The following is a 12340-nucleotide window of genomic DNA, read 5'->3' on the forward strand; positions in this document are numbered from 1 at the left end:
GGTACTTATTTTGTACCAGGGGCAATGAGTCACAAAGAGCTGCAGTGGGAATTGAACTCTATTTCTTCACTCAGCATATAATTATGTTCTGGAATTCACTGCCAGAGAATGTGATAGAAGTTGCTAGCATAGCAGGATTTTAAAAGGTTTGGCACCCCACCCAGTCAGGTTTTCAAGATACCCGCAATGAGTATTCACAAGAGAGATTTGCATGCAGTGGAGGCAGTGCATGTAAATCTCTCATGAATATTCATTGTAGGTATTTTGAAAATCTGACTGAGTAGGGTGCCTCCAGGAGCAGGTTTGGGAACCACTGGTAACCTATATAACTTTTTAAGTCTGCTTTGAAAATGAGCCTCTAAATGTGCTTTCAGAGGGTAGAATAATAAGGAGGTGCCTACTTCAAGAGTAAAAGTAGATGCTGACTGAGTTGCTATTTTATAAATAAAAGTAGCTGTCTACCTTTCTTTACAGAATACTAATGTATGGTAGCATAACCTGTGCCTGTTTTGCAGCTCTAGAGCTGGGGGTAAGTTCCCTCGCCTAGATTTCTAAAGCATGTTTATAAATTATAATATTTTATAATCTATGTTTACAGTTGTTTGCTCCACCTAAATTCTAGCCATGTTTACTTCCATTAACAAACTACACACTGTTGTTTTTATATATGTAATTATAAAAAAACATGCCTGTGTGATCACATACACGTGTAATGACTTAAATATTTCCATTTACATGCGTTCTTAATGCCTAAAACTAGGAGCCTCCTTATCAAATTACCCCCTTGATGACATTTTTTTAAGTCTTAGTATTTTTATTAAATGTTTTGTACAGAACAATAATACAATCAACAGCATTAATGAAGTTTAGCATAACTTCGAGAGTACAGGATTACCAAAGTAATGAAAAGAAAAAAAAAGGACATGTAACATTATATGAAGCATTACATATTATGCATATGAGAAGTAATTAGAAAATTGCTTACTTTTTAGATATGAATCAAGTAAAGACCATTTTTTCTTATAATAATTATTTCATATTGATATATTAGAGTAAATTCCACCATTCTTGGGAGGTTGTTTGGTTAAGGGATTTCCAATGTGAGAAACCTACTTTTAAAGCTAAAGTTAGCATAGTACTGACAAGTAAACATTGTCCTCTAAAGTGTCATGAAAACATTGATCTTTAAGTATCACATATTTGTACATCATTGCACCAGAGAGATGAAATGTATCTGTCAATGTGGACCAGATGATGCCAGTTTTAACGTACTTTAGAACTCCCCGACTCTTTGTATTTGGCAGAAACCTGCAAATCATGGGGTGAGAGGGTAACAAGTTGATTTTTTTTTTATGTTTTGTTACTGTTTGAAACCAGTTAAAAACAAATTAGGGTAGAATTGTGAGACCATGCTTGATTAACAACCTCATTTATTTGCAGCTGTACAAATCAATAGGTTTTAGCAGCTCTTCATGCATAAAGGAAATTTTACTGTACTGTGCCATTCTATTCACTGCACACTCTAGGTAACAGGTTTTCTCTAGCTAATTTATTTTTGTACCACGCAAACAGCCCAAGACGTGAGACAACCAGTCCTTGGGAGGTTTACACATTCAGTAATACAGAGCATAATCGCATCTCGCTGCCTAATCACATGCATGTATTCCTTTATAGCTCCTTGAGGTACTGAAGAACTGGCTGCCATATTACGTTTTCTCCAGAATGGAAATTATGAATCGCTTGGTCGATTTTCAGAGGGCTCAGTCGTAGGTTAAAGATCATGTTGTAGTTCTGAATCAGTCGCTTTGCTCTCTGCTTTTCCACCATGCCTGCATTAAACAAAAGGACAGGCTTTACTAATCTGAACCTTTCAACTTGCTGTCAATTAAGCATACTTTTAGCTTCTCATTTAGTAACACTGACCTAGCGGTATCTTGACCCTACATTTCTGGTGGCTTGGCTCACCTGAATATCATATGTAAATCACACTTCTTGTCCCCTTTCCTTTCAACCTCCTCCTCCTGTTTCTCATAATTCCCCTTGAATGTAGTAGGAGGGGGTGCAATAATAAAAACCTTATCCTTGGGTAAAATTAGTAGTTTAGCCATAGAAATAAGAAGTTTGGTTATTGGCCAACCATACTTGTATAATGTGGACTTGTGCTTTGATCATTGATTGGCATGAACTCCACAAGTTAAAGTACCAGTGAATCATTGTGGGTAATTGTGATTATTGTCCCCAGTAGGATGTGTATTGTTTAGGGGGCCCTTTTACACAGGCGTGCTGAAAAATGGCCTGCGGTAGCGTAGACACGTGGTTTGGGTCCACGCAGAATCATTTTTCAGCGCACCTGTAAAAAATGCCTTTTTAAAATTTTTGCCAAAAATGGGTGTGCGGCAAAATGAAAATTGCCGCACGTCCATTTTGGGTCTGAGGCCTTACCGCCAGCCATTGACCTAGCAGTAAGGTCTCACACGGTAACCAGGCGGTAATGGTCTACGCGCGTAGAATGCCTATTACCGCCTGATTGATACCCGCACGCTGGAAAATAAAATTATTTTCTGGCGCGCATAGCGGACGTGCGTCAAAAGTGAAATTACAGCAAGGGCCATGCGGTAGCCGGGCAGTAACTCAAAATTGACATGCGTTGGGTATGCGTAGGCGCCTATGCGGCTTAGTAAAAGGACCCCTTAAGAGGCATATTTTCAAAGCACTTAGCCTTCCAAAGTTCCATAGGTTTCTATAGAACTTTGGAAGGCTAAGTGCTTTGAAAATATGCCTCTTAGTGTCTAATAAATTTACATGCATAAACAGTGAATGTGGGGAGCAATCTGAAAAAAAAAAAAACCCTATTCAAAAGTCAGGAAAAATGAAAACAGACCAATTTTTCCTGGCCCTGCACATTCCTAGTCCCCTGTGCTCCTTAAAAGCATCAATGTGTGTCACATTTTGACACATGGTACTGACAGCACCTGCACTCTTCCATCATAAAAACTGCGTGAAGTGCTACTGTTGAACAGTGCAGATTTCAAATAATCCAAGTGACAAGAGTTAGTGTGTTCAAGAATTCCTGTTCTCCTCTTGCAGTCTTGGAAATGGAAAGCGAGAGGGACTGGTTTGGAGCAAAGGCATCACTTAATACTTGATTTGTGTGGAGGATCAGCGTTGCGATGCAGGCTCGGAGTCGGCCTCTCTAATGCAACACTCGGAGCTGGATCATGAGCCATTGCTTAGCTAAGAGAGGGAGCATCCCATCTGAACCACACCCTTTAAGATGCAGGGCCTTGTGGGCCAGATCAAGGATGGTGGCATAGAACTGAGGCCAAGCTGATGTATGCCAGTGCCTCACGACTTCACCAGTTAAGTATTCTAGAAACTACCACCCCAAGTTCTGGCACTGACTGTATGAGCTGTTTTTGGTTGTGAAAAAAAATCTCTTGTGTGCCTTTATCATGACGAGCAAGCATTGTGCCTTAATTGAGATACGTTATAAATATTATTTATGACTAATACACATTCCTTTCCCATTGGTGTCACTGATACATAGGATACATCTTTATTTTGGGTCTGTTAAGGAAAGTGAGGTGATGTTAAATGTTGTGTTTTAATCCTTCAAAAGAAGAAGATCATATACACAAGTTTCTTATTTTGTGGGCAATGACATAGAATTGCACAAGCTAGTTTTCACCCGTGCAAATACACCAAATAGAACAGAGCACACAAAATTTAGCTAATTTCCAAAAAAACCTCCTGCAAACCTCATCAAAGTGTACTTTGTACTGTATGTGTGTATATAGATAGATTAATAACTAAATCTAAATACTTTATTGATTTATTTTTGGAAAATATACTTTGACTCACTAATCAGCCGTTTTTCATGATTTTGCAATACAGTAGTTCATTATTAGTTTGAATATATTTTTTCATGCAGGTAACCCCTCTAAGCTGAGTGGGAGTCCTCCAACTGCATTTTACCAGTAGGGGCAGGCTAAAATCAAATAGCATACATTATCAGAAAGAACACCAGTAAGAACACACAATTGGTGTTTTAACACGCGAGGTGCTACTTGTAGCCTTTGACATCATCCTGAATGCTAATCTTTATTATTGAAATCATCGTGATTATTATTTTCTATGCATGTTGTGGGGGGGGGGGGGGGGGAGGGGGAACATTTACACAAAGTGTATATGTATACAGTCTACTGGCACTTTTTAAAACATTTCTTTTCAAAATGGTCTTGGTGAAAAGTACTTGCACAGCCATGCATCTGCTATTTGCATGGGTTCTCTTATTGTTCAAATGCAAAACTTTTGTGAACTGTTTTGAGCCACTGGTGTTTGACAGTATAAAGAAATCATGTGCCTTATGCTTAAAAGATGTAAGTGCAGTCTCAATGCCACCCTGGGAGTAGCTCCATCTCCCACCCCCAAGCGTGTGCTTATGGACAAATATGTCTGGCAATTTTCAAGAGCCTGATTTCCGTTAAAATTCTGCTTTACGTGCAGAATTGCCTGCAGAATATGCTACAATATTTACAGGCAGACTCACTAAAATTTATTCCCATGCATGCAGAATCAGGTTCTTAATATAAAAGAGTAATAACCCACTTCCTTAAGCTGAAGTGTGACAATGCACAGTATCCCCTGGATTCTATATATGGTACCAAGTTTTATGCAAATTGACTAATGAGCTGTTAACCTACAATAATTGGATGCCAACAACCAATTATTGATGTTAATTGGCACCAATTAGGATTTGCACGTGCATCTGGCTGAGCGTTATTCTGTAATTCTGGTCGCCTAAATCCCATAGCTCACAACCCAAAAGAATGGCCATGGGAGGAGCATAGGCGTGGCAGGGACATTCCAAAAAGTTGTGCGCAATGTTCGAGAATAATGGGTCTCCACACCCAACTTGGTCACCGGGATTTACAGCAGGTTTCAGCAGGCGTAAGTCTGGCGCTTAAGAGTTGGGCGTGGGAATTGGCAATAAACGCTATTCTATAAAGGGTGCACTGACATTTTCTGGTGCCAGTTTTTTAGCACCATTTATAGAATTCCCCCCCCCCCCCCAATATGTGTTAAAAACAAGCACCCTCTTTTTAGAGGATCTTCCTAATATGATCTACTTAGCAGTCTTAAAAGTGGGTGTGTAGGTATAGTCAGGGAGGAGTGGCCTAATGGTTACTTTATTTTTTTCTTTTTTGTCTATTAGATTGTAAGCTCTTTGAGCACGAACTGTCTTTCTTCTATGTTTGTGCAGCGCTGCGTACGCCTTGTAGCGCTATAGAAATGCTAAATAGTAGTAGTGGTAGTGCACCAGGCTTTGACCCTGGCAACCTGGGTTCAGTTCCCAGTACAGCTCCTTGTGACCTTGGACAAGTCACTTAACCTCCAGGTACAAAAAAAAAAACTTACATTGTGAGCCCTCTAGGGACAGAGAAAGTACCTGCATACATCTAGTAGTGCTATACAAATGATTAGTAGTAGTAAAGTTATCTTTGCATCCAAAGGGTGTCTATCACCCTATTTAATAGTACTATATACAGATTGTAGAGCATTTTAACATAGTAAGTCAACAGTATACACATTTTGCATTACAGCTCTTGGGACAAAACCAGTAGGAATGCTGCTCTCTGGACAGACCTTATTCCAAGAGAAGGATATTCCCAGTCGAAACAGTAAAATTGTAGACATTACCAGTGTTTCTTGTGTCACAGAGCTGAAATGCCTTTTCCACTTTCTGGAAGCGGTCTATCCAGGTGTCTTGTTCCTCTGAGTCAATGTGGTCAGTGGCCTGGAAGGCAGCCTGCGTTGCAGGTCTTGGTCTCCTTCCAGTTGTCTTGGTCACAGCTGCTGGGTTTTCAGGAACAGATTCGCTGGTTTCCTTCTGCAAATTAATGAAAGCAACCACTCTGCATTTACTTAAATTAATGAAAGGAAATGTTCTGTCTTTCCATATTTTATACTAAATGAAAATATGTGAATTATTTTGTTGGGAAAAAATGTCGTCTTGGTTGCTTATTTCACTGAACAAGGTAGAGCAACAGATTTTTGCTAAAGAGCTGGGAGTAGTTAGAGCCGTGGGCTCAGAACCGGGGAAGCCTGGGTGTAGAACTGCCATTAGCACATGAGTTGTCAAGCAAAAGTGGTGTGGTTAGAGTAAAATAAAATGATTCACAGATGTGTTGCTTTTTACTACCACTGCCATCACCAGGGACCTCTGTCTCTCTTCCCCTTCCTCCTTCATTCTCTTCATTGTTGTCTTATCTTCCATTTCTCTTCCTTTTACTGGCATATCTTCTCACTCTTCTGTAGTTTTCCTCACAGCTTTCAGCTGTCATCTACTTCTTCATTTTCCTCTCTTACTGTCCTGTCATAACTCAGAATTAATGTGCTATTCTGTTTTCACTGTGTGTTTTATGCTGCCATCTGCTGAGTTCTTCTGGGAACTGCATCCAGAGCTGGACTTAAGATGTTGGGTTACTACAGGCAGGAGTGGAGAGCTTCCTCCAGCAGAGATGGTATAGTCCTAAAGCAAGTGGACTCGGGGGTTCTGTTTTACCCAGGTGTTTGGAGCTCTAGGCATTGTTTTCCTCCAGGCTGCATGTGCTATACTAGAGAAGCATTTTGGAATACCCATTCTTCCTCCACTCTGGTACAGGGACTCCTTCCCCCCACCCACATATGGTTCAGGAAGAGTCCTTAAACGCTGGAGCCATTTGGTGGGATCAGACTTCTCGCCATCAAAGGAGGGACATGGCTGATGCTGCAGCAGCTTGGAAAGAAAGTTACTCGCCAGTTGAAGACCTCCCAAGGAGTCTTTGCTGTCGATAGAAAGTCACTATTACCTGCCAGCTGACGACCCCAGGGAAAGCCTTTGCCATGCTGCTGAATGAAGAACCTAGGGAGTCAATTTTGAAGTATCCCTCTGGCTGCCAAGTGCATAGATACAGAGAAAAAAAGGTATGGGTGTGTGTGTGATTAATGGGGGGCAAGGGAGCATGCATGAAGGCGAGGGATTGGGAGTAGAAATGAGAATTGGGGGGCGCGAATGAGTGTTGGATTGGAAATAGGAGCATGAACAAATAGGGAATGGGGACATTTATGTGGGAAGAAAGATGACTGGTGCAAGTAGGAGAGTGTAGAAGGGATGGGGGAAAATGGAGGGGCTGAGGGATGGATCATGTGGCCAGGGTGCCATGGAGAGGGTGGAAGAGAATATGGGATATCCCAACAACATCCTCTACCTACCCTCTCACCTCCTGATATCCTCCCAAGCTCTGGCATCCCCCCCCCCCCCCACATCCCCTCAAATTCTGGTACATGTGCTCCCTCCTTACCTCACAGCCCCTTCTTTGTATACAGAGGGTCTCATTTTAAAAAGAGAAAAACATCCAAAAAATGACACAAAGGCAGATAGACACTTTTCTCTCAGAAAAACTAAAAGTGTATAATTGAACAAAGGGAAAAAAAGGGGCCAAAACACTAGTACATCTAGATCGTATGTTCCCAGAGGGGGTGTGACATGTCTGTCTATCAAACATATAAATGGCAAGTGACCGACTCACCTGCAAATGCGCAGTAGAGACTTCCCTCTCTGTCCCGCCCTCGCGTCAAGACGTGATGACGTCACAGGGCGGAACAGAGAGGGAAACGGAGTCAGACTCTGCCGCTGGAACCTGGAAACGAACATCGTGTGCACCAACCTCCACCCTCCCGCCCCCCTCTGCATCGGGCCCCCTGCACTGACCTGACCGCCTCTCACCTCCATGTGGAAGATCTGCTGCTGCCTGTAGCCTGTAGCGCTTTCACACGGAGGTGAGAGGTGCTGTGAGGTCAGTGCAGGGGGCCCGGCACAGAGGGGGGAGGGAGCAGCAGTGAGGAGGGTAGCTGGAAATCTCGCCCATTTTAACGGGCTTAACTGCTAGTAATATATAAACTACTTTGATTGTAACCATAGAAAGGTGGTATATCAAATCCCATCCCGTTACATCATGTCAGTTTGAGCGGTATAAGAAGTGTAGATAAACTATAAACCATCAACTGTACATACCAGGTGAGCATGCTGGCTTCGGAAAACCCCAGGATCATTGTAGAGGTCCCCCGCAGAATATGATTTCCTTTTCGCTTTCCCTTAAAGTAAAATTTATTAGAATTTATTTACCACCTTTTTGAAAGAATTCACTCAAGGCAGTGTACAGTAAGAATCAAGGTGCGGACTGACCATTCGGGGAACCGGGCAGCACTCTACAACCCTCCCCGGCCCTACTTTTAAAGGTGCACCGCTGGTGATCTTGTAGTAACTGCAGGGGGAACATGTTCTTTCCTGCCCATTGTGCTGCCACTATTCCCTCTGCCCGGCACCACCGTATTTTAGAAATGGTGGCCGAGACTCCCTGCGGAAGTCTCGTGAGACTGTCAAGACCCGTGAGACTACTGCAGGAAGTGTCGGCCACCATTTTGAAAACAGTGGTGCTGGCTGGAGGGGGTATAGCGGCAGCGCAGCGGACAAGAAAGAACATGCTCCCCCCCCCCCCCGCAGAGACCACTAGACCACCAGGGCCCTTCAGGTAAGACCGAGGCATCAGGGTTCTAGGAGGGGCAGCAGTGACCAGGCGGTGGGCCCAGACCACCTTCAATGCCCGGGGGCCCAGACCACTCTCATTCCACCCCTGGTAAGAATAAATCAAACAAGCAATAGACAATTACAGAAGTAAAAATATTCAAATAACAATACAAAGTATGGCTTGGAGGGGCATTTTCGAAAGGGACATCCATGTTTTCATATGGACGTCCTTGCAAAATGTTCCGACCCAGGGGTGGGGAAACCTGTATTTTCGAAACAAGATGGACGTCCATCTTTTGTTTTGAAAATACCGTCAGGGATGTCCAAATCCTTAAATTTGGTCATCCCTAGACTTGGTCATTTCTGATTTTTGGCGATAATGGAAACTAAGGACGTCCATCTCAGAAACGACCAAATGCAAGCCATTTGGTCATGGGAGGAGCCAGCACTTGTAGTGCACTGGTCCCCCTGACATGCCAGGACACCAGCTGGGCACCCTAAGGGGCACTGCAGTAGACTTCATAAATTGCTCCCAGGTACATAGCTCCTTTACCTTGTGTGCTGAGCCCCCCAAAACCCACTACTATACACCACTACCATAGCCCTTACGGGTGAAGGGGGGCACCTAGATATGGGTAAAGTGGATTTTGGAGGGCTCGCTGTTTCCTCCACAAACAACAGGTGGGGGGGGGGGGAGGGTATGTTCCTGGGTCCGTCTGCCTGGTGCACTGCAGTACCCACTAAAACTGCTCCAGGGACTTGCATACTGCTGTCATGGAGCTGAGTTTGACATCTGAGGCTGGCAATCAGTATTTTTAAAGATGTTTTTTGAGGGTGGGAGGGGGTTGGTGACCACAGGGGGAGTAAGGGGAGGTCATCCCCGATTCTCTTTGGTGGTCATCTGGTCATTTCGGGCATCTTTTTGTGCCTTGGTCGTAAGAAAAACATGACCAGGTAAAGTCGTCCATGTGTTCATCAGGGACGTCCTTGTTTCTTTCGAATATGGGTTGAGGACGTCCAAGTGTTAGGCACGCCCAAGTCCCGGCTTCGCTATGCCTCCAATGCGCCCCCTTGAACTTTGGCCGTCCCTGCGATGGAAAGCAGTTGGGGACATCCAAAATCGGCTTTTGATTATACAGGTTTGGATGACCCTGGGAGAAGAACGTCCATCTTCCGATTTGTGTTGAAAGATGGGCGTCCTTCTCTTTTGAAAATGATCCCGATAGTATACTATGTAAAATGTCAGCACAAAATATACTGTGTCTTGAAATGTTTTTACTTTCAGTCTGTCTTTCCCCATAGATGTTTTTGCCATAGAGTTACCCAAACTTCTGATCAACTTGTTAAATGGAGATAAAAATAAACCTGATGCTGAAATTGGTCTCTAAAACCTATTCTACTACTACTACTATTTATCATTTCTTTAGCGCTACAAGGCATACGCAGCACTCTGCCCTTTCCTCTCCCCCTCCCCAAATGCTTTTCTTGCACCCGCATCATTGTATCACCTAAAACACATTCTCCAGATCAGAACCTTGGTGCTACCCATGTTAAAGGTGGGCAGGCCAGGGACGATACAGGGGGTGGCATTGGGATGAGTCAGTGCCGGGATCCGCATAGCTAACCTGGTCAAGGTAGCACAGCTCAAAAGCTGTCCTAAATAGGCCGGTTAGCTATGTGGGTCCCAGCACTGAATGCTGTCTGGAACCTGCATTAAAAAAGTTGCATTTTCCTCTGATCCCCCCTTCTATCCCGTTGACGAGGTCTTTAAGCCTCCCCTCCCACCCCAACCCCTGCATCCTCTCATCCTCACCCTCCCCCCACACATACCAGTCAGGAAAGGACACCCCCCTCCCCGGGCCTATCTAAGCTCCCTGGTAGTTGATGGGGGCAGGAGTGCAGCTCACTTGCTCCTGCCCCTAGTGGCTGCCTTCACAAAATGGCTGCCACGACTTCTTGCGGCAGCTTCGTGGACACCGGTTGGTATATATTTAGGAACCCAAAGGGTGTGTGAATGTGAGTGCCTAGATTACAGAACTGCCCTTAAAAAGTCAGGTTTCACGGGAAAGTCCCTGTTTCAAACAGAGTTTACAGTCTAAGGGCCTCGCTTATTAACCTGTATTAACATATTTATGTAATTGAATGCACGTCCCCAGGGCCGCTGAAAAGTGTGTGTGGGGGGGGGGGGGGCAAAATTCCTCAGGCCTGGGCCTCCAAGGGGGGGGGGGTCTGGTGCCGGGGTCTCTCCTGCTCCTGACGGGACCCGAGCGATCGCGTCCCGACAGCAGCAGGGGACAGAAAACTCTGGTACCGGCCCCCCCCCCCCTTGGAGGCTGCGGAGGACCGGATCTTCCTCCAGTGCTTCTCTTCTGCCCATTGCTGAGTGGCTGCTTTTCCTCTCAAGCGCGCATGCTCCGTTTTGAAACGGAGCATGCTCTGAGAGGAAAAACAGCTGCAGGGGCAGGCAGTCAGCACTGGAGGAACAAGATGTCTTCTGCTGGTGGGGCCTTGGGATCCCCGCCAGCCAAGTTATTTCAATCTTCAATTCTGTTGTGGCAGTGATCGGGGGGGGGGGGGGGGGGAGGCGGCAGTGATCGGAGGGGGATGGAAGCGGACAACATTTGGAGGGGGGCAGCAGCAGCCCTGCCCCAGGCCCGGTTCAGTCTCTCTCGGCGGCCCTGCACATCCCATTATCCCATTGCCTCTTTATTAACTAAGCACATCACTTGCTTTAACACAGGTTTTAAGTTATTTAACCTTTCATTGCCTCAAGAAATCATTTGTCTAAAGTCACTTGGGGCATCAGTTTCAGAAGCAGGGTCGAATGCACCACTAAATTGCTTCTCCAGAATAAATGATGACACACACACAAAAGGCATGGGATAAACATAGATGATCCCTAATTAGAAAATGTATGGTATAAAACAAGACGTAAATGATTATGACTGCTTGTGTGTTGATGGGTTGAGTGGTGCTTCGATAATTTAAGGATGGGCTGGAGAGTGCTTTGAAGGCAACTCTAGTAGCTGGAACACGAGGATAGTGTTGAGTGGACTTCTATGGTTCGGGTCCCAGAAATAGCAAAGAAAGACCAGGATCAAGTATTTTTATACGACATTCAATATTGGCTTAATCATGAATTGATAATGAGTGTGACTTTTGAGCAGTCTGGGTGGATGGTTCAGATCTTTATCTGCCGTCATCTACTAAGGTCCTATTCTGTGTCTATGGCAAAAAGAACAAAAATAACCTTTTGTATACCAGTCATTTAGTCTTGTTTTGATCAAAGTCCCAGAACTTTGTTTTTGCTTACATCATTGTTCTTGGGGCCCCTTTTTGTGTTCCCTTGCAGATGGTACAGCAAATTATATGGCCTGGGCACAAGTAAACTGATACGCCCTGCTTTCCGTCTTTCATACATTTCTAGAACCTTAGACTTGGCTTTTACTCTCTGTGACCACTGTTAAGAGCCAAACACAGCACTTTAATCTAACACAGTTTACACAGTGGGTAGGATAGCACCTCTTGATCTTATCACTACATATTCAAAATACCTCTAATTCTAGGAGGAAGATAACGTATTTCAATAAGCCTCAGGTCTGGAATGATTTCTTCTTGATTTCTGTCTTGTTTAATATGAACCCAAGTGAGATTGCAGTGGAATTTATGCATAGCAGGACAGATTGCAGTTGACATTTTCAGCGAGAGCATCGATGAATATTCAGCAGAGTAAAAGATGCTTGTGGCTTACTAGACAGCTGCTTTAAATGC

The 12340-nt window shown here is 44.1% G+C and overlaps 1 protein-coding gene across 3 annotated transcripts in view; it reads right to left on the reverse strand.

Moving 5' to 3' along the window:
* Positions 1 to 1018: 1018 nt before the first annotated feature.
* C6H1orf87 (chromosome 6 C1orf87 homolog) overlaps positions 1019 to 12340 on the reverse strand; it is a 47707-nt gene continuing 36385 nt past the window's right edge. For all 3 annotated transcript variants that reach the window (XM_030206417.1, XM_030206416.1, XM_030206418.1), the window contains exons 10-12: positions 8057 to 8136; positions 5701 to 5890; positions 1019 to 1829 (exon numbers count right to left, since the gene is read on the reverse strand). In XM_030206417.1, coding sequence (XP_030062277.1) covers positions 1669 to 1829; positions 5701 to 5890; positions 8057 to 8136 — 431 coding nt within the window. In that variant the 3' untranslated portion in view covers positions 1019 to 1668. The remainder of the gene's footprint in view (positions 1830 to 5700; positions 5891 to 8056; positions 8137 to 12340) is intronic.

The sequence above is a fragment of the Microcaecilia unicolor genome, chromosome 6 (assembly GCF_901765095.1).
Source record: "Microcaecilia unicolor chromosome 6, aMicUni1.1, whole genome shotgun sequence".
NCBI classification, from domain to species: Eukaryota; Metazoa; Chordata; class Amphibia; order Gymnophiona; family Siphonopidae; genus Microcaecilia; species Microcaecilia unicolor.